This window comes from Panulirus ornatus, chromosome 34, assembly GCF_036320965.1.
Source record: "Panulirus ornatus isolate Po-2019 chromosome 34, ASM3632096v1, whole genome shotgun sequence".
Lineage (NCBI taxonomy): Eukaryota > Metazoa > Arthropoda > Malacostraca > Decapoda > Palinuridae > Panulirus > Panulirus ornatus.
The window spans coordinates 12,737,326-12,755,885 of record NC_092257.1 but is presented as its reverse complement, the minus strand read 5'-3'; the positions used below and the strand labels follow the sequence as shown (position 1 = coordinate 12,755,885).

General features: G+C 36.2%; 2 protein-coding genes across 5 annotated transcripts in view; one reads left to right on the top strand and one right to left on the bottom strand.

Moving 5' to 3' along the window:
- LOC139759864 (uncharacterized protein C05D11.1-like) overlaps nucleotides 1-15,942 on the top strand; it is a 167,303-nt gene extending 151,361 nt beyond the window's left edge. For all 4 annotated transcript variants that reach the window (XM_071682381.1, XM_071682383.1, XM_071682380.1 and 1 more), the window contains 6 exons: nucleotides 414-550; nucleotides 3,760-3,946; nucleotides 4,110-4,253; nucleotides 5,326-5,486; nucleotides 6,027-6,179; nucleotides 7,598-15,942. In XM_071682381.1, coding sequence (XP_071538482.1) covers nucleotides 414-550; nucleotides 3,760-3,946; nucleotides 4,110-4,253; nucleotides 5,326-5,486; nucleotides 6,027-6,179; nucleotides 7,598-7,652 — 837 coding nt within the window. In that variant the 3' untranslated portion in view covers nucleotides 7,653-15,942. The remainder of the gene's footprint in view (nucleotides 1-413; nucleotides 551-3,759; nucleotides 3,947-4,109; nucleotides 4,254-5,325; nucleotides 5,487-6,026; nucleotides 6,180-7,597) is intronic.
- LOC139759863 (uncharacterized) overlaps nucleotides 15,807-18,560 on the bottom strand; it is a 59,591-nt gene continuing 56,837 nt past the window's right edge. Inside the window, 1 exon segment of the mRNA XM_071682379.1 lies at nucleotides 15,807-17,184. Coding sequence (XP_071538480.1) covers nucleotides 16,903-17,184 — 282 coding nt within the window. The 3' untranslated portion in view covers nucleotides 15,807-16,902.

Below are 18,560 nucleotides of genomic sequence, written 5' to 3'. Positions count from 1 at the left end.
TTACTGAAGTGTGAGGGAGAGTAAGTTTTTTATTTCTACTTTGGGGTTGGTGGTTTGTTATAGAGTGGTTTGGGTGGGAAGGGTCTAGTGATTAAACATGGTGTACAAACTTTTATTCATTGATAGCAATTCATAAGTCCAAGACTCAAAATTCCTTCATAACTAGGCTTGGCTTTCCAGTAAAAGAACTGGTTCTCTACTTTATGATTTGGTTCCCTACTTTATCATTTATTTTATAGGCAAATTCGAAGGAAATGCAAGAAAAGGGTGTAATTACGGTGTAACTTTCCTCCTAGAATTTTATGAGTCATTCATAAGGCTTCATAGCATGTTCTATAATGTACTGAAATTATATTGACAAATTTTATGAATATATTTCTTTATTATCGTATAATTTTTTTACTTTTTTCTAGGTCAGAAGTGCTATCACCCACAAGGACCGCTTAACGATACACATGGCCACTGATTTAGAAAAATTATCAGCGATGGTCGATCCATTGGCTCCTTGGCTGAATTTCATATCAGATAAGGAAACAGACAAGGAAAGATTGTGAGTCGTAGTTTCATTGTTTTTCTTCCTACTAAATTCAGTTTTGCAAAGGAATTTAATTTGTATGATATCTAAAGATTAAACTGAGAAGTTTTAGTACATTCAGTGTTGTGGATTTAAAAGAAAGCTAAGGAAATTACAGAAGAAAGCAGAAGTTTTTCAGAAAAGGGATAGTGACTTGGAGATGCTCTTTACTTAGTTCTGGACAGATTAAACCAAGGGCAGTTTTTATCTAGGCACAGATGGATGTAATAATTGGTTTATAAGTTTGTACATTGATGTTTCAGTATAAGTAACTTCAGTGCTAAGCTTTCTTCATATTTGTGTGCTATTTCCTGTCATATCATGTTAGCAACAGGAGATAATTGGGCTGTAGAGGGAAAATACTCTCTTGGCTCCTTCTGGAAATTGATAATGCTGTAGTGTTAGATTTCTGGCCCTTCACCCCTGCCCATCTTAGTTACCCTCTACAATTTGCAGCAGATATATGGGTACAATTCTTTCTCATGTGTCCCAAAGGAGAAGACTTAATGGTAATGCTGTGGATTTTAATTTTGCAGGGCAGCAAGTTTACCCTTTTTGCCAGCCAGCAAGGTCAAAGCAAGGGATCCTCTTTGCAAAATTAATCCCCACAAAACATGCATGTTGACCTATCTCTAGTTTATTGGACTGGAGTAAAAGTAAAAGATTATAGGTAGATATATAGGTGGAAAGATGATTTTGTGTGCGGATGGGGTGCTGAGGGAGTTAAAGGTAATAGTCTTAGAGAGAGTGGTAAGTATGCAGTCTGTAGGGGGTGAGGGGGCCAGGTAACTTGAGTCAGTTTGCTGATGGTACAGCACTGGTGGCAAATTCGATTAAGACACTGCAGAAATCAGTGTCTGAATTTGGGAAACACCCGCTGCCCCTGGAAACACTGCACTGAAGCTGCCCTCTGCTAGTGACCTGTCGAGGGTGAGGCACAAAAGGCGAAGAAGCAGCACTGGATCTACCAGTTGTGCTCAGGGTTAAAAGGAGCAAGCAGTTGAGGGTGAAGGCACTGAGTGTGATTGGAATGACTGGGGAGAATAAAAGGAGGGAGATTGTGAAGAGGTTTAAAAGTTGTAGTGTGGATGTGCTAGGGATTGCGGAAACCCATATTCTCAGGCAGGGCTTGTGGAGTGAAATTAGAAATGATGAATGCAAGTTATGGGAGGGCATGGAAGGAGGTGTGGTATGGACGGGAATTGTTGAAAATTATCGGGGAAGAGGAAAAGAAGGATGTGCAATTCTGCTATCACCAAGAATATGGGAGGTTGTTACAGAGCATGGGTGGAATGCATTAAGAATAGTGTGGGTGAAAGGAAAGATTGTGACTGTGAAATGTGCATGGGTATGTGTACATACATCTTTGAATATGAAGACTGTACAAGGCAAGGATGAAATGAAGCTGTTCTGGAGGAATTTGAATACTGTATAAATGGTATTGAAAATGAGAGAAACGTGGTCATATTGGATGGTATGAATGCAAAAATGGGATGTGATGGAATTGGTAAGGTAGTTGGTAAATGGGGAGTACTTGGTGTAAATGAGAATGCAAGCTATTTTGTGGATATTTGTGCTGAGAGTGATTTATTCCTTGCAAACTTTTTTTTTCATCAGAAGGTGATCAACAAATGTATATGGATGAGGAATGATAGAAGAGAAGAGCAAAAGGCTTTGATTGACTATGTGGCAGTGGATAAAAGATTGAGAAAGGCTGTGCTGGATGCTAGAATCGTGAGAGGATTCTTTGGAGACTGACCATTTTGCAGTTCTTGTGGGGATGAGGATCAGGTAGAAATGGAAGTATGTTGTAAGGAAAAATGGAGAGGTAAAAGTGTTGGCAAACGAGAAGATGAATCAGGTAAAATACAGTAAGGAGTATGAAAGCTTAGATGGAAGTGCAGTGAATGTAGGAATGCAGTCATGTGTGAATGAGCTGTTTATAATCTTTATAGAAATACTTGTAAAGGTGGTAGAATCAGTAGTTGGATACAAGGTAGTAAGATACATGAATAAAAAGGGCAATACATGGTGGACAAAAAAGATTATAAAATGCTGTGGAAGAGAAGAAAAAGGTATATGGTGTATTGCTCAATTTGATTGAACCAATGGAAGTTCAGCAAAGGAGGAGGGAAGGATACAACATATGTAAGTGGAATGTTAAGAAGCTGATAAAGGAAAGCAAAGAAAGAGTAGATGAAGATTTTGAAAGAAAGTTGAGTGAAAAGTTTTGGGATGATAAGAAACTATATTGAAAGGAGTTAAAAAGGAAAGTGGTGGATGTAAGAGTGGAAATGTTGATGTGAGAAGTAAGAAAGGGGAATTGCTGAATCTAAATGCTGTGTCTCGCTTTAACTTACCATCAATGCCATATCATCAGCAAACAACAACTGACTCTCTTCCCAGCCCCCAACTCTTAGACTGATTATCTCTCCAAGACCCTTGCATTTACTTCCATCACCACCCCATCCATAAACAGATTAAATGGCCAAGGTGACATCACACACCCCTGCCACAGACCTACCTGCACCTAGAACCATTCACCTACCTCTCTACCCACTTCCCCACATGCTTTACTTTTTTTGATAAAATGTTCCTCACTGCCTATGATAACTTTCCTTCCATGCCAGTTATATGCAACAACTTCCAAAAGCCATTTCTGTCAACCCAGTCATAAGTTTCTTCCAGATCCATAAATGCCGCACACTAATCCTTCTGTTTTTCTAAGTATTTTTCACATACATTCTTCAATGCAAATGCCTTATCCATGCACACTCTACCACTCCTGAAACCTCATTGTTCCTACCCATCTGATACTCTGTGCATGCTACCACCCTTCCAATTACCAATGTCCAAGTACACTCAACAGATAATGCCTCTGAAATTTGAACACTCACCCTTGTTCTCCTTTGCCTTCATGTAGTGGTACTCTATATATGCATTCCACCAATCTTAATACACTTCACCATGATCCATACTTGCACTTAAAATCTTAACTAACCACTCAACAATACAGTCACCCCCTTTCTTATATAATTCAATGGCAATACCTATTTCTGCAGCCATTTCTGCAAACTTGAAGAAAAAGATTGATGATTTAGTAATGCTGTGTGCAGTTTTTGGAATAAAGATACACTTTTTGATTACTTTATTGAAATATATATTGTTATCTTGTTCTATTTCAGACTCAATATTATACCAGATAGTGAATTATTATCTAATGAGGACTTGGGCGGCATAACTGGTTTTTTGACTGGAGTTGGATCAGTAGAATCAGCATATTTGTTGCAATCAACCCGTAGTGTTTCAGAACACAGAGACTGGGATGTTCCAGCTATCCAAACTGCCATCCAGTATCTAACTCAGCTTGAGGTTTGTCTTAGAAAATAGATGTTTATTATACTATATCCTACATGATAATTTTGATAATTATGATGCAAACATATTTTACAATTTAGAATTAACTATCTTTGCAGTTATATATTTTGACATGATACTAGTGTTGTTATTTTCCCACATCATTAAAATTTTGCAGGGCCCGATGTGGAGAGAAATTCGAGGAAAGGGTTTGGCATATTCTTACAGTTTAACTCTTAATCCTACCCAAGGTCTACTCATATTAAAGCTGGCAAGAGCAGCTCAGTTGACCAGAGCTTATCAAGAGGCACTGAATATTTTGGTAAGTCTATTATTGACCTTAAATATACTAAAATAAACTCGTTCATGCGTGCCACATTATATAGCCGGCCAGCCTTTGAAAGGTATATGAGAGCAAGGATTGAGCACATCTAGATTAGGAGAGAGGAGCAAAGAAGCTATAAAGAGTATTTTTATAAAAGAATATTGTTAACCTTCTAGCCTCCACCAACCCTCTACATCACCCTCACTGCTTCACCACAACATTCACAGTACTTCCCATTCTCAACCACACCCTACACAAAATCTCCACCTATTGCTTTACAAATTCCAGAAAATTATACTCAATTCCATCTCCAGGGGTTTGTGCAGCTTCAAGGCTGCACTACAATCAGTAATAGGTAGTTCCTTGTGAAGATTATGCTTCCATGAGACATCCTCACCAAAAGTTACTTTTCACTCGTTGTGTAACTACAAACAGGCAGAGTGCCAGTGCCTCATATGAATAAGAAAAGGAATATATCAGCATGTGAAGATACAACTGCAAAGTATGCAAATTGATAGAAAATTTTTTCCTCTGGCTATACACAGATTATTTTGATGAATGAAACAACTGACCTGATAACCACAGAAACAGACAGGTATGCTGGAAAAGTTACTGAATGTTTCTCAGTGACATGAGGGTCCAGGCTGAATTCTTGATATTCAGCAACTAGAAGAGAAATAAGACAAATTATTGGAGTTGTCATTTCTTTGGTTTAGAAACCAGAAGTTCAATTTTTATTGGCCCATTGGCAAGTTAAACAGCATGAAATGTGTTAAAAGAGTTGTGTTTGCTGCCATTTGCACCATACATGTTGTAATTCCATTATTTGCACTAAATATTTGATCCAGTTCTTTCCTTCTCTACAGAGGGTTGTACAGTGCAAAGAATTTTCATGTTTTCACCTTTTGTTATTTGGATGCATTTGCTTAAATGGGTAAAATCATGAACAGGGTTGAAATATCTTTTTCATTTAACAAATTTTCCATGCTCAAAGCTCATATCCTGTATAGCTTGCTTCCAAAATGCTCCTTCCTGCCAGTAACTAATAGTTCTAATCATGTTTTGTCAGAATTCACATATTAATGGGTCAACAGCATGGGATGATACCTTGCTGGAATCAGCTCGCAGCTCACTTATCTTCGAAATAATTGAAAGAGAAGCTGTTGTAGCAGATGTTGTTCAGCAATCTCTGTTGTCTTACTTCCGGAGAGTTCCTCATTCATATAATAAGTAAGTTCCTTTCTGTTACTTGCAGTAAACCATTTTTGTATTAGCCAATATTGTTTGAGAACAACAGTATACATTTTGAACGAGCATTGAGCTGAAATGAAGAATTAAAGGTTATATTGTCACAAATGGGATAAGGATAATATTTGTTCAGTTATAAGGATTACCAAATAAATAAAGATTATTATATTTTGTTAAAAAAGGTTTGTGAAACATTATAGGGATTGGAAAGAGTGAGAATGAAGCATGTAACTAGAATATTAACGTAAACTATGTAGTGTTTAAGTGTCATAGGTTTATGGAGAGATTTTGCATGTGAAATATGCCAGAGTTAAGGAATAGAGGAAAATTAGACTGAAAAATATAATGTGTATTGAAGAAGCTAGGAAACAAATTAGATGATATTTAGTATCTTTAGTTATGATATTTCTGTTCAGAACAATATTGTGACTGTGGGAAATGTTACATGTGATGAGAAATATCATGTTGGCTTTAGTGTAGTAATGCATATTTGGAACTTAAATGTATTCTCTGTATCCGTAGGGAGCTGATAGATAGAATTGCAGGAGTTACCCTTCAAGATGTCAAGCGAGTTGCTCTTAAATACTTCACACCTCTCGTACAGCCAAGCACCTCTCACACTGTTATTGTTTGTCATCCATCTAATGTTCAAGAAACTGTGGTGGAATTAGAAAGGTAAGTTTCATTTATGGAAGAAGTAATTATCCTACGCTGTCACTATGTTAGCAATTTTTTCCATTGCTTCGGTAGCTTAATAAGTGCTTACCTCTGCAAACTCTGCATATGAAATGGAAGATACAAATAGCTAAAATACATCCAGTTAAAGCCAAGAATTGTACCAAGTCAAACATCTGTCTGTTTGTCATTGTATGATTTTTTTTCCATATGCAGTTAGATGATGAATACAGAATTAAGCAACTGTAATTACAGTACAAGTAAACCCCTACCTGCTACATCTGTTTCACACACACACACACACACGCACACGCACACACACACACACACACACACACACACACACCAGCCTCATTTTACTCAACTCTACACTTGATTTGCTTTCCTATCTCTTAGACAGGGCAAGAATTAAAGAAAAAGCACTTACTTACATGGGACTATAACTTTATTTTTAATCCCCAAAATAGATTGTAGCCACCAGGATTTCAGCCTTTTTGTGAATCTGAATAGAGAGAAATTGTATGAAGTTGAGGGTTTTTAAATACCTGGGAGTGGTTATGGCAATGAGTGGACCTTTGAGAGCTGAAGTGAGCCATAGGATGGATGAGGGGACAGAGCTTTTAGGTGCATTGAGGAATGTATGGAAAGAGAGGTCACTGTTTTTATGACAGATATGGATATGCTTGATGGTATAGTAGTCCTATCACTGCCCTATGTAAACAGGGTGAATGTATTGGAAGTAAAATTTTAGACAGATGGTGCGGGGAGGGTTGATTGAATATGAAGTGATAGGGTAAGAGAAAGGTGTAAGAATAAGAGGAGTATGGAGTATGTATGAGAGAGCATGAGAGTATGTGCTGAAACAGTTTGAATGTATGGAAAGGATGACTAAAAGGATATATATGTCAGGATTTCAGGGAACATGGAAAAGGGGGAAAGCAAGGAGGAGGTGAAAGGATGGTTGAAGGCTCAGGACATGAACATGGAGGGTGCAAGGCCTGAAAGGGATAGAGCAAATTGGAGAGATGTGGATGTGGTATACAGGGAACATGCTTTCATTGAGCAGAATCAGGGCATATGAAGAAGTTAGGGTAAACCACATAAAGGTCTGTGGGGCTAGGTTTTGGATAAATAGCTATGTTTTGATGTATTATACATTACAGGTAGAGAGTGGGTGAGTGAATGAGGCCATTTCTTCATCTGATCCTGGCACTACCTCACTAACATGGGCAATGGCAAATGTATAAAATAATTAGTATTACAGTATATGTTTTCTAGTTTTGTTTTTTTTTTTTTTTTTTTTAGGGGGGGAATACACAAACCAGAGTATTTCTTGTCCTCCTTTAAAAGTGATATTAATTGTAAGGTATAAATTAGGTTTATTTTTTACTCTAATGGTATACTTCTCTCCATTTCAGGATGGGCCACAAGTTGAGCATTATTGATACACTTGAAGAGAGTAGATTTGCTTAATAACACTAGAGTATTGATATATTATTTCTGTATTCTTTGTACCACAATGTTTGACTGCAGTTATACCTAAAATGGCATCAGGAAATACTTCTGACATATTAGAACATGAAATTTCAGTGAACTATTTTTTGATCTTGCATATTGTCATTTAAAAAATTTTATTTGTTTTCACTTGGAATAAGTTGTGGGGAGGTTAGCATTTAGCAAGACTCATTTTGTATCTGATTAATAGTATTGTTTATGGGACAAAGACAGTCTTCTGTCTTTGCAATTCATAATATAATCTGATTAATCTTCATACCCAGTACAGGATAAATTTTATTATTCAGCACTCATCTAACTGGACCACTCTTTTATTTGGGATTTCCAGTATTTGTCTTTACAAATGCATACAGTATTATAGTAAGTCTTATCCATACAATTTTATCTACCATGTTTTGGCCTGCTCCCAGTGCTTGTTGAAAATTCAAACCACCATCTTGTACTGTAATTGTGTGATGTAGCCCTTGTGATGAACATGAATCATTGTGCTGGTGGATAACATGCAAAACTTTGTGGGGAAGATTGTAACTAATACCATGAAGGTGGCATTCTTGACACCACAGCATCATGGCTTTATTTATGATCTTCCCCACCCAGCTTCCTTTCCTGCCTGCCATTATAGCAATTATTCACTTACATCACATAATGATACATTCCACAATTATATGAAATACCAGGTAGTGTTACCAGACTCTGCCTGCTTAAGGTTACACCACATGTGAAAAGTCATCTTTAGGGAGACTAAATCATTGGGAGTGCAGTTATATCAAAAAACTCATTCCAAGGAGGTAACATTTCCCCTACCACTGGAAGTAACACAGCTTTAGGCTACATAAACCCCAGGGCTCTTTAACAGAAACTGGTCGTGGGGTAATTATGAATGAAAAATAGATAGTAGCAAGATATCATTAGACAGACTTTCTTCTGACAGAGGAGTGAAATGTGAGAATTTCTAAAACTTCATCAAAACTTAGACCTGTAAATAATTAGAAAGATGTGACTTACTAAATTAATGAGATAATGCATAATTGGTTGATCAACCATCTTGAGATATTTTGGCTCAAAAAGAATAGCTATTGAAGTCTTGCTGCATCAGCCTAAAAAATGTGGTAAGTAGAAGACTAACCCAACATAGATTAGAGGAGGTATGCACAATACTGTATGAAAAGCTAAAACTGGAATAACCTGAATGTGCACCAGCTTTTGGTCAAATGCCAGTTGATTTGTTTTTCAAACATTGACTTTAATTTAAATTGGATAGTGCAAATGGCTATGGATATATAGTACTATAGAACACTGATATAGCATCAGAAATATCTAATTATCTACCTAAAATATTAAAATCTAAAAAATTAAATATCTGAAATATCTATCTCGAGAGAAACACTCTTTTAACCACCATAGTCATAGCTGACCCTGCCAAAGTCCAGCAGATGCTGGATAATAAAGCCTTCCCTGTATTCAGGTAGCACTCAGAAAGCCAAACTGACACTGGTCACTATGATACATGTTTCTGATACCTTAATGGTATTCTAACAAAGCGATTGACCTAAATGGAGGTAGATAACCTGAGGTTTTGAACCAACTTTTCACCTTATTTGTGCACAACTTTTACCTAACAAAGAATTGTGCAATTTGAAGTGTAAACACACCCATATAGTCATGTGAGAGACAATGAATTTCAATGTTTATAAAGGAAAATGAACAAGTCAAGATTTACATTGACTAAATGGTGCTTTGGGTTTGAATTTTTTTATTGCTGTTTGTTACTATGTCTGCAAAAGTGCAAGCCGTTTTTCCTTTAAACAAAGCACAAATTGAGAGAGCCCCATGCATATTGCAAATGAAGAAAATCTCTTGCTTTCCTTGTTGATGAACCTTTGAAATCCATTGATTTTCAGCTAACTTGACCCAGTTATGTTATATTCTAAACATTTCTAGCAAGCTGAAAAAGTCTTCATCAGTGCATTTTACTTAAGCAAATGATTATATTAATGAGAAATGGACATTGTAATACTGTTTTGAAACGCAAAAGAATTAATTACTTCATTTGAATAATTTTTCACGGCATCAGAATAAAATACAAATAACAGGGACTGTAAGCAGAAGCATTGTAACAATTTGTTTTACTTAACTCCATTCCCATTTCTATATGGTGAATTTAGAACATACAAGTATGCCCCTTTTGTGGCAATTGATTTTGCTTAACTGGGATTTCCAACCCCAACTAAGCAGTTTGGCATTGGGAAGGGATGCCCAGTTCGCTGAGTAAGACTTGCTACTCTGCTGCTTATACTTGTGGATATAAGAGGTCAAAATTTAAACATTGGCAAGAATAATTTCCTAAGCATGATAGCAGGTATGGGACTATACTTTTGGTTCATTAAACATGAAGCTAGGTAATGGATGCGAGTGAATCAGGCCTTTATACCTGACACTTTAGTCTTATTGTAAATATCCTGACTGGCCCCACCTTTTTTTAACTTCAATATGAAATCCATAATGCTGATGAACTGTTATGCTGATATAGCTTTAATTTTTTTATGGGCAAGAGCACACATCAATCATGGCCATCTCATATGAAAGGTAATAATCATAGGTAAAAGAGAAAAAAGCAGGAATGTCGAAATTGAGCTCCATGGGTGTCTTTATTGACCATACTCTTTTACAGTCTTAAAAGTCATAAAGATGAAGAAAAAGGGAAAGACAAAAGACAGAGGAGAACTCCACACTTGGCTGTAAGATGAAAGGTGGTGTCATGAGTCATCCCTTTTGTGGCTGGTTCTTACACAAAACACCCAGGAATCTGCAGCTAGACATGTACATTGGTCCAGTTAATGGGGACTGGGACACATACAGACCACTGACGTGAGCAGTGGCTAAAATAATACCTGTACAATAGAGACAGGAAAGCTGTGTCTTAGTGGATTGAAAGGGATGGTTGAAGAGAGGTGATAGAAGGAAAGTTTGATTTCACATTGGCTAAACTGAGAGTTGGAAGGTTCACTTCAGTTATGCTGGTATACAAGGACCTTATTTGCTCCGTATTGGTCCAAATAATGTCCCTGTAGGTATAAATTGTTGCTAGGAAGAAAAACTTATTTTAGCACTTATACAAAGTTCCTGGCCTATGATAAGGAAGCAGATTTTTTGATGATTGTAAACAAAGAAAATCGATTATTAGCATTAGACTTTCTCAAAATGGTCTTTAGAAAAATAATCTTTTAATTCAAAAGAGAGTATATTAATAATGGGTAAACACATTTCTCATGGTATTGTTTGCTGCTCAAGGTTTTAAGGCAACACAATAGTCATGAATATGCCTATTTTAGAGACTGTACAGCAGACACTAATCCTGTCTGTCTTTTGTACAGGCTTTTTTTTTTCACAAATAATGAACCTGTTTCTCAACAGTGTATTGAAATGAAATATTTCAGTACCCTGTGAGAACAAGGATCCACTTGCTAATTACAGTCTGTTTGGAATGAGGTTCCTGTTTCTGTGTCTGGATAATTTGGATGTTACTTTTGATCTTGCAAATGCGCATCCTTCATAGAGGAAGTGTGAAACTTTTTCGATTCTCTGAGGAAACATTTAAGGTTAGGGCAGTATAAATGGTAGTTTTGCTGATGTATCAGTACACCTGTTGATAAACATCACATTACAATATCTGTTATTGCCTCAAGATAAACCCTAGCCCTGAATAATAGTACTGAATTTAGGTTTCATAATCACAAATACACTATTCAGTGTTGTTCTTTATTTTCTGTTAAAGATTCCTAATGTGTTACCTGGATTCCCGTTGCCCCAGATTTCTGTTGCATATATTACTTTTTCAGTAATTACTAAAACTGGTGTCAAAATCTTGAGCATTAGGTTGGTCTTGCTCCTAATACAGATTGTTTTCTAGGTGACATCATCACGATGTCCTTGGCTCTCCATCAAACTTAAAGACTTGAGTGTGATTTATTGAGCTTTCGCAAGGTAAAATAGACAGGCTTACCAATCCACCTGCTCATTTGTTTAACTTGTATGGACAAATTCTGTGTTTTGTTTGCTGATGAGAGAGGGTTAAAGATGGTGGTGATATTGTTGAGAATAAGCATTCAATCGCAATCTTTTTAATTTTCAAACATAGAAACTGTAGGTAGAAGTAGTAGGTAGGAATTATAGCTGGGATTATTACATAGAAGTAGTAAGTTGGAACATTAGGTAGTAGTTGGTAGGAACATGAGGCAAGAGCCTCTGAAAACACCACACTAGAGTTGCCCTCTGCCAGTGACATGTTAACGATGAGGCACGAAGGCAAAGAAGCAGCACTGGATTCAACAGTTATGGAGACTTCGGTTGTGGCCACCCCCTTGAGGAAGTTCCCAAAGGATACAGGCATCAGATATATGGGTAGATAGATAGATCACATAGTATTTTGCCGTGACATCATCACAAAGTGCATAATAAGTACAGAAATACCTAAGTCTCCTGACATTTTGTTTTTGAAAAAGATTCCTTTTTGCTATTGGAATATAAAGGGAAATTTTTCTTCAATACTTTCATTAAGTACAGCCATAATGTGTTGTTATTCAAGCCTCTACCCTAATTCTGACCTGCCTCAAATACGAATGTTGGAAATCGCAGTCGCAAATCAGGGTATAGTAATACATAGTAAATCTAAAAAGCAGCTGTTCTAAGATGTAACTCCCACTTGGAGTATTACGTTACAGGGTAAATCATAGTGTACCTAATTCATTACACATAACAGCTAGAGACTGAGTGTGAACAAATGTGGCCTTTTTGTCTGCATTCCTGGCACTACCTCGCTGAAGCAGGGGATAGCAATGCTGTTTACCTGTGAAGCTAGGTAGCGACAGGAATGGATGAAGGCAAGCAAGTATGAATACGTACATGTGTATGTATGTAATGTCTGCGTATGTGTATTTATGTATATGTTGATATGTATATGTATGTATATGTGCATATGTGGGCATTTATGTATACATATGTGTATATGAGTGGATGGGCCATTTCTTCGTCTGTTTCCTGGCGCTACCTTGCTGATGCGGGAAACGGCGATTATGTATAATAAATGAATATAAACAATTCATAAATATCCTTATTTATTTTGCTTCTGTTTCTTTTTTAGTATAAATAGTGAAACTTTTAAAGATTTATCAGTGAAGAGCAGTATACAAACAGTGTTCCTGGTGCATATTACATTGCCATTAAAAGCTTTAGACATGAAAATCTGTAAGTCATCTTTCAAGACACTAAAGCTGCCTCATATATTTTCATATTATTGGGTTATGGCTTTAAGAAGATAATGCTTAAAATTGTATGTTTTGAATGGAAATTTTGATGTGGAATGAGTGACTTTTGATCTAATACAAATTTTAATGTGGATATGTATATTGATGTATTTATATATACATATGTATAACTTCATAATTCATTTGTGTCAGTATCTAAAAAGATCTCATTTGAGCACTTATCTGCATGCTTAATCTTCAGGAATTTTAATTGCAATACATCATTTCATATTAGAGTGTCAAAGACTGTAGTAATGATCCAAACATTAATTAAGCAGCTGCAAATTAAAGTAGTTGAAGCCACACATTTGTGAAGTAACTGTATCATTCTATATTTGTAAGAACTGAATGAAGGTGCCCTCACGAGTTGAGCATACCAAGTTATGATGGGGTGGAAATAAGTGAATTAAGAAAACATGGAGGTGATGAATGGAAAACTATATTGTTTTTCAGTTCTTTAAATAACAGCCTTGTTTAAACATCCACCTGATTTATTGTTTGAATTGTAGCTTATAGAGGTTTCTATCATTGTAAGGAGGGCAGAAGGAAAAAAATTCTGCTCTCCCTAGAACCCTTGACAGGTTGTGCATACTCCATGACCCTGCAGAAAATAAATTGTTGAATGACTTAACTGGTTAGAGGGAACATTTAGTTGGTGAAGAAAGTAAAGGATAACCTAAGAAAAGTGAAGGTATATATGAGTTAGTGATTTTAGGAGTACATGAGGAGGGAGGCCAGCACCTGCATCCCCATCCATCCTTGATATAACCTTGTTCATAATGAAGATGTTACAAAACAACTGCATCTAAATTTCTGTAGTCCTAGGATGATGAAGAACCTTGGTAACAGATAGTAAAGAATGAGACTGATTGCAAAATACACGGATCCAATATCCTCCCCATACATGCTAGCCACTCTCCTTGCTTGTATTCATTTTCAGGGACTAGCATACTGTAATATTTTTAATATTTATATTGTTCACCACTAACATTGTGCCTGTGTGAAATAAGAGTAGAATGTTAAACCGAGATCAAGAGGAAAAAAAAAATTGCATTTTCACCCCCACCCAACACATGGCAGCCATTTTCCCTCAACCCTATTTGTCATTTGTGTAGTGTAATATTTAAAAATATATGATGTTATTAACAACCAACACTGTGCACAAATATGAAATAAAAGTAGTGTGTGGAATCAGATTCAAGATATAGGAAGAACCTCCCCATCCTCACTTCTCATTGGAAATTGTCAAACATCAAACACACCCTTTTCTGCCCCTCACTCAGCAGTGGACCAGGCCAGCATAAAGGTATTTTCATTTTATGATTCTTGCATGCTAATTTATCATTTCATAACAGATATGTTTTTGCACAGTGTGATGAACTTTCTGGGCCATTCCCACAATTTAAGGGTTAATCTTTTGAATGTGAGAATGTGTCAAGAGTTGAATTTTAGGATGTTTTTGGCCAAAATATAGGCATACTGCACTTGAAGTATGACATGCAATCCCAGAAAACACTGCATTATGTGAAAGCACCTTTTCCCATTAAACTGCACATATTATTAGAAGATGCAATCCTGAACTGAGGGTTTGAGCTTTATAACATGAACAGAATAAATACAAATTATTAATATTCTAAATCCTGTACATGAAGGTACAGTACTGAAAAAAATAAAATGAGCACTTAACTACACAAAATAGAAATTAACACATCATCAGTAAAGTAGATAAAGGTTTGGTAGAGGTTTTGGGGCTGGAGTAACCATTCCTACCATGCATTAACCTCTTTGCACATACTGGAGTAGCATTTTCAGCACTTGCCATAATATTACCCTCTTCTTTTCAATAGGGAATACATAGTCGTGGGAAGGCCAGGCAAACTAGCAGTCGTGACTAGCTTATCAACAGCACTGTAGCATCTTTGAAATATCTATTTTCACATCGAAACTAATGGTTTCCCTCTTTCTTCTGAGAGCAGTGCAGTCCTTCTTGCTTAATCCACGTTTTCAAGCCACCTTCCATGGTTTACAATAATGTATAGGATGAAATATTGTTTGAAGTGACTGTACACCAGCAACTAATTTAGTGAATTGGAGAGAAAGACTAGTGTCTGCAAAATGAAGCAAGTTCATTTACCTGGTGTCCAAGTTTTTAGAGCATTATCAGACATATGCCTTGGTTCCCATAACTTTGGCTGTGCTACTTTGGGTCAATTTTTGGCAAGAAAATATATGTTCCATACTTACCAATTACTGTATGTTAGTGGGCTACCCTATTTCATTCAGCTAAAAATGGCACTGTAGTAAACTGTCAGTTACAAAACAGTGAAACTACATTATGTGGGGTTTATCTATGTTAATTAGGGCTGGGTGCAGATGTATGTATGAAAATACTTCTTATTGACCCTTTATCTTGCCCTACAGGGTTGACTGTAGCCACTAAATTTGCTTTTTGAATTAGCAGTTCGTTGATATACCATAAACATAAGCAGCAGCAGTTGATACAATGGTACTGATACCATTCAAATATATGATATGCAGATGGAAGGTGGAAGTCTTTGTGGCTCATAAGAGTAACACTCAGGGTAAAATTATAAAATCCTGCACTTCTCCAAGCCTTGTTGAGAACACCCTATTGCAATGGACAGATTCACAGTAATAAGCAGATTCATTTTTTATGTAAATGCTAGTTAGCTCCAGGAAATTCAAATGGATCAACCTTTTCAGTACTTTCAAAGGTTTTGTTTTCCAGTTGGATTTTGAATGTATATTTAGAAAGGTGTATCATTTATTTCCAATTAGATCCCTTAAGTTCATATACTAATTTTATTGGGAACTCAACAAGGCATAACAGACTGTAACGGTTAACTATTTGTGTAGCTACCATATCCATTGATATGGGGGTTTGTGTTATCTATTTATTTACAGAATAAACTTTTATACTGTTAGTGTTTGTAGTATGAGTTTTACCTTGAAAAAGAAGTTCAATATCTTTTTTGTCACCTTGCTGTATTACAGAAAACTAATTCACCATAGCCAGATAAGTACAGTATCCCCTTAATGAATGCTGTCTATTGTATGAAGGACAGCTAAGAGAGATTCATTACATTTAATTTCCTTGGCTTCCTTAATTAAATACATTCTGCAACACCTTCCATTTAAAAGGAAACTCATATGTGTCATTTAGCTTTACCATTTTTTATTTATTTTTATCTTTTGGAGCAGTCTGGGCTTTGCTTGGGCCCTATGTTGTATAGATATGACAGAAGGTCCTTCAAGAATGCTACTGATCAAAGGAAAAGGTTACTTATGTTATATAATAAATGTGCAGCTGACATACGCACTTCTGTCAAATGACTGTCTAACAAAAGTAAACTGTTTAAAGATTTATACATAAAAATTACAATTTCTAAAAAGAAATAATTATAAAATAACCTACACTGAAGTAGTTTTCAATACAAATTAGAGAAATCTTTTATTTAAGAATACTGAAAACAGTAATGTCTTTCCACTTACAAACTTTGGATAATTTGTAAATTCTGTGCAAGACATGTTTAAAACACTAAACCATACAATCTGTGTCTAGCTATAGTATAATATTTTTAATCTTTTGCTCCTTGATATCTATTCAACTATATCTCTGATGCCCGTTTCCCTCCGGAAATCCCAAAAACTATTCCTGTATAAAATGCAATCTTAGTATACCGTGCAATATGTCAAAATGTGGAGAGAAATCATCCTAAAATTTCTTTGAAATGATGAATGTTCCTATATTAAAAAAGGAAGACCTTTGCTTAAGCCTAAAAAAAGTATCTGAGACTTTTGGTGCTTTGTCAAGTCTGTACCCTAGTTGATGATTAAAATTTAAAATAAATAGGGAATTTCTCAGCTTACATTTACCCTCATACTCACTGAGTTTTACAATTCTCCTCATTTTTTTTGTCTGTTTTAGGTGGAAGGTAGTATTTTGAGTAGTCTTTATTTTCCTTATTCAAGCTTTGCCACATTGGGCATCTCCCTGTAGAACTTTTCTGAGTTTCTATAGATAACATGTCATGTGGAAGCCTTTCAGTACGTTTGTGAGATGGCAGTGGAGCATTGTGAGCCCCTAAGTGTGGGAGATTGCTGGCACTCATAGTTCTGCTTTCTTCCTTGTTGCCTGCCCCTTTACCAACTACAGACTCAGTCTCCTGTAATAAAAAACTATGTATCAAAATGAATGATACTCCTGATATACTTGACATAGCTAAACATTTGATAAACAACAGTAAAATGGAGGGAAAGTGGGGAGAATTTATGTTGAACACAGCAAGTGAAACAGCTTCACTCCAAAAGATCATATAAGATGCAGGTAAAAGGAGGTCCTCAATATGCGTAAGTGTTTTCATGCAACTGTAAAAGCCTTAAAAGAATGCTAATATGCTAGCATGAGTTAGTATAGTAAGAGAGAACATAAACTTATGATAAATAAAGAGAGAAAGGGAAAAAAGCCTACCCAATAAAAATAAAAAAATTAAGGCTTTTGAATTCAGATAATGTAATGGGCATAACAGCTACATAAATTCAGCAAAACAGCATTTACTATCAATCTATTTCCTATCTAACCATGTTACCAGTACTCCATTCACAATTCATTATGTATGATCAGATCCATATAGCCTCCAAACATCACCCACACATCTCAGCTTGTACCTCATGTAATATTAAAGTGAAACATGGACTTCCACACTTATGACAAGATTCTTACTTTTTGCACTAAATTGATTTGAAAAGACAAAAATCTCCATTCATACCACTTCCATACATAAAATGGTTCCACAGCAACAAACACCATCTGATATATCTCAAACCCAAATCAAATCTCTCTACATCCATCCATCTTTTCCGTGGTCTACCTCTACCGTATTACAATAAATCTCTGACCAACCTATCATCATCCAAAAGCTCTTATCATGCAGAATGCACTAAAAACAATCTGTCATCCATGTCCCACAAACTATTCCACAGATCACCTTGAATTCATATTTCTTGATTTAGCCTGATAACAGCAAACATACCAATCTTTGCCCTCATACAGTGACCTCTCTTTCCACACACGACTCAATGTGCCCCCAACCTACAGTGGCTTACATTTTTCTTTATTATCACACTAGTACAAGGAGGAGGATCTTGGATAGGTCTGAGATGGTAATCTCTCAGGGAGAAGGTATTGTACAAGGGTAATTTTTTCAATAACACAGAGCAATTAAGTAGAAAAATTATGCTATTCATTAGGTCATGGATAATTAACTAAACTTGTGGTAACAATGGAGGTTTTTTTCAATTCTGCATTACTACAACGCTCAAATAGGTAATGTAGTGTACTGGACTAAAAGCAACTTTTTTTTTTTTTTTTTTTTTTTTTTTTTTTTTTTTTTGTCGCTGTCTCCCACGTTTGCGAGGTAGCGCAAGGAAACAGACGAAAGAAATGGCCCCCCCCCCATACACATGTACATACGTCCACACACGCAAATATACATACCTACACAGCTTTCCATGGTTTACCCCAGACGCTTCACATGCCTTG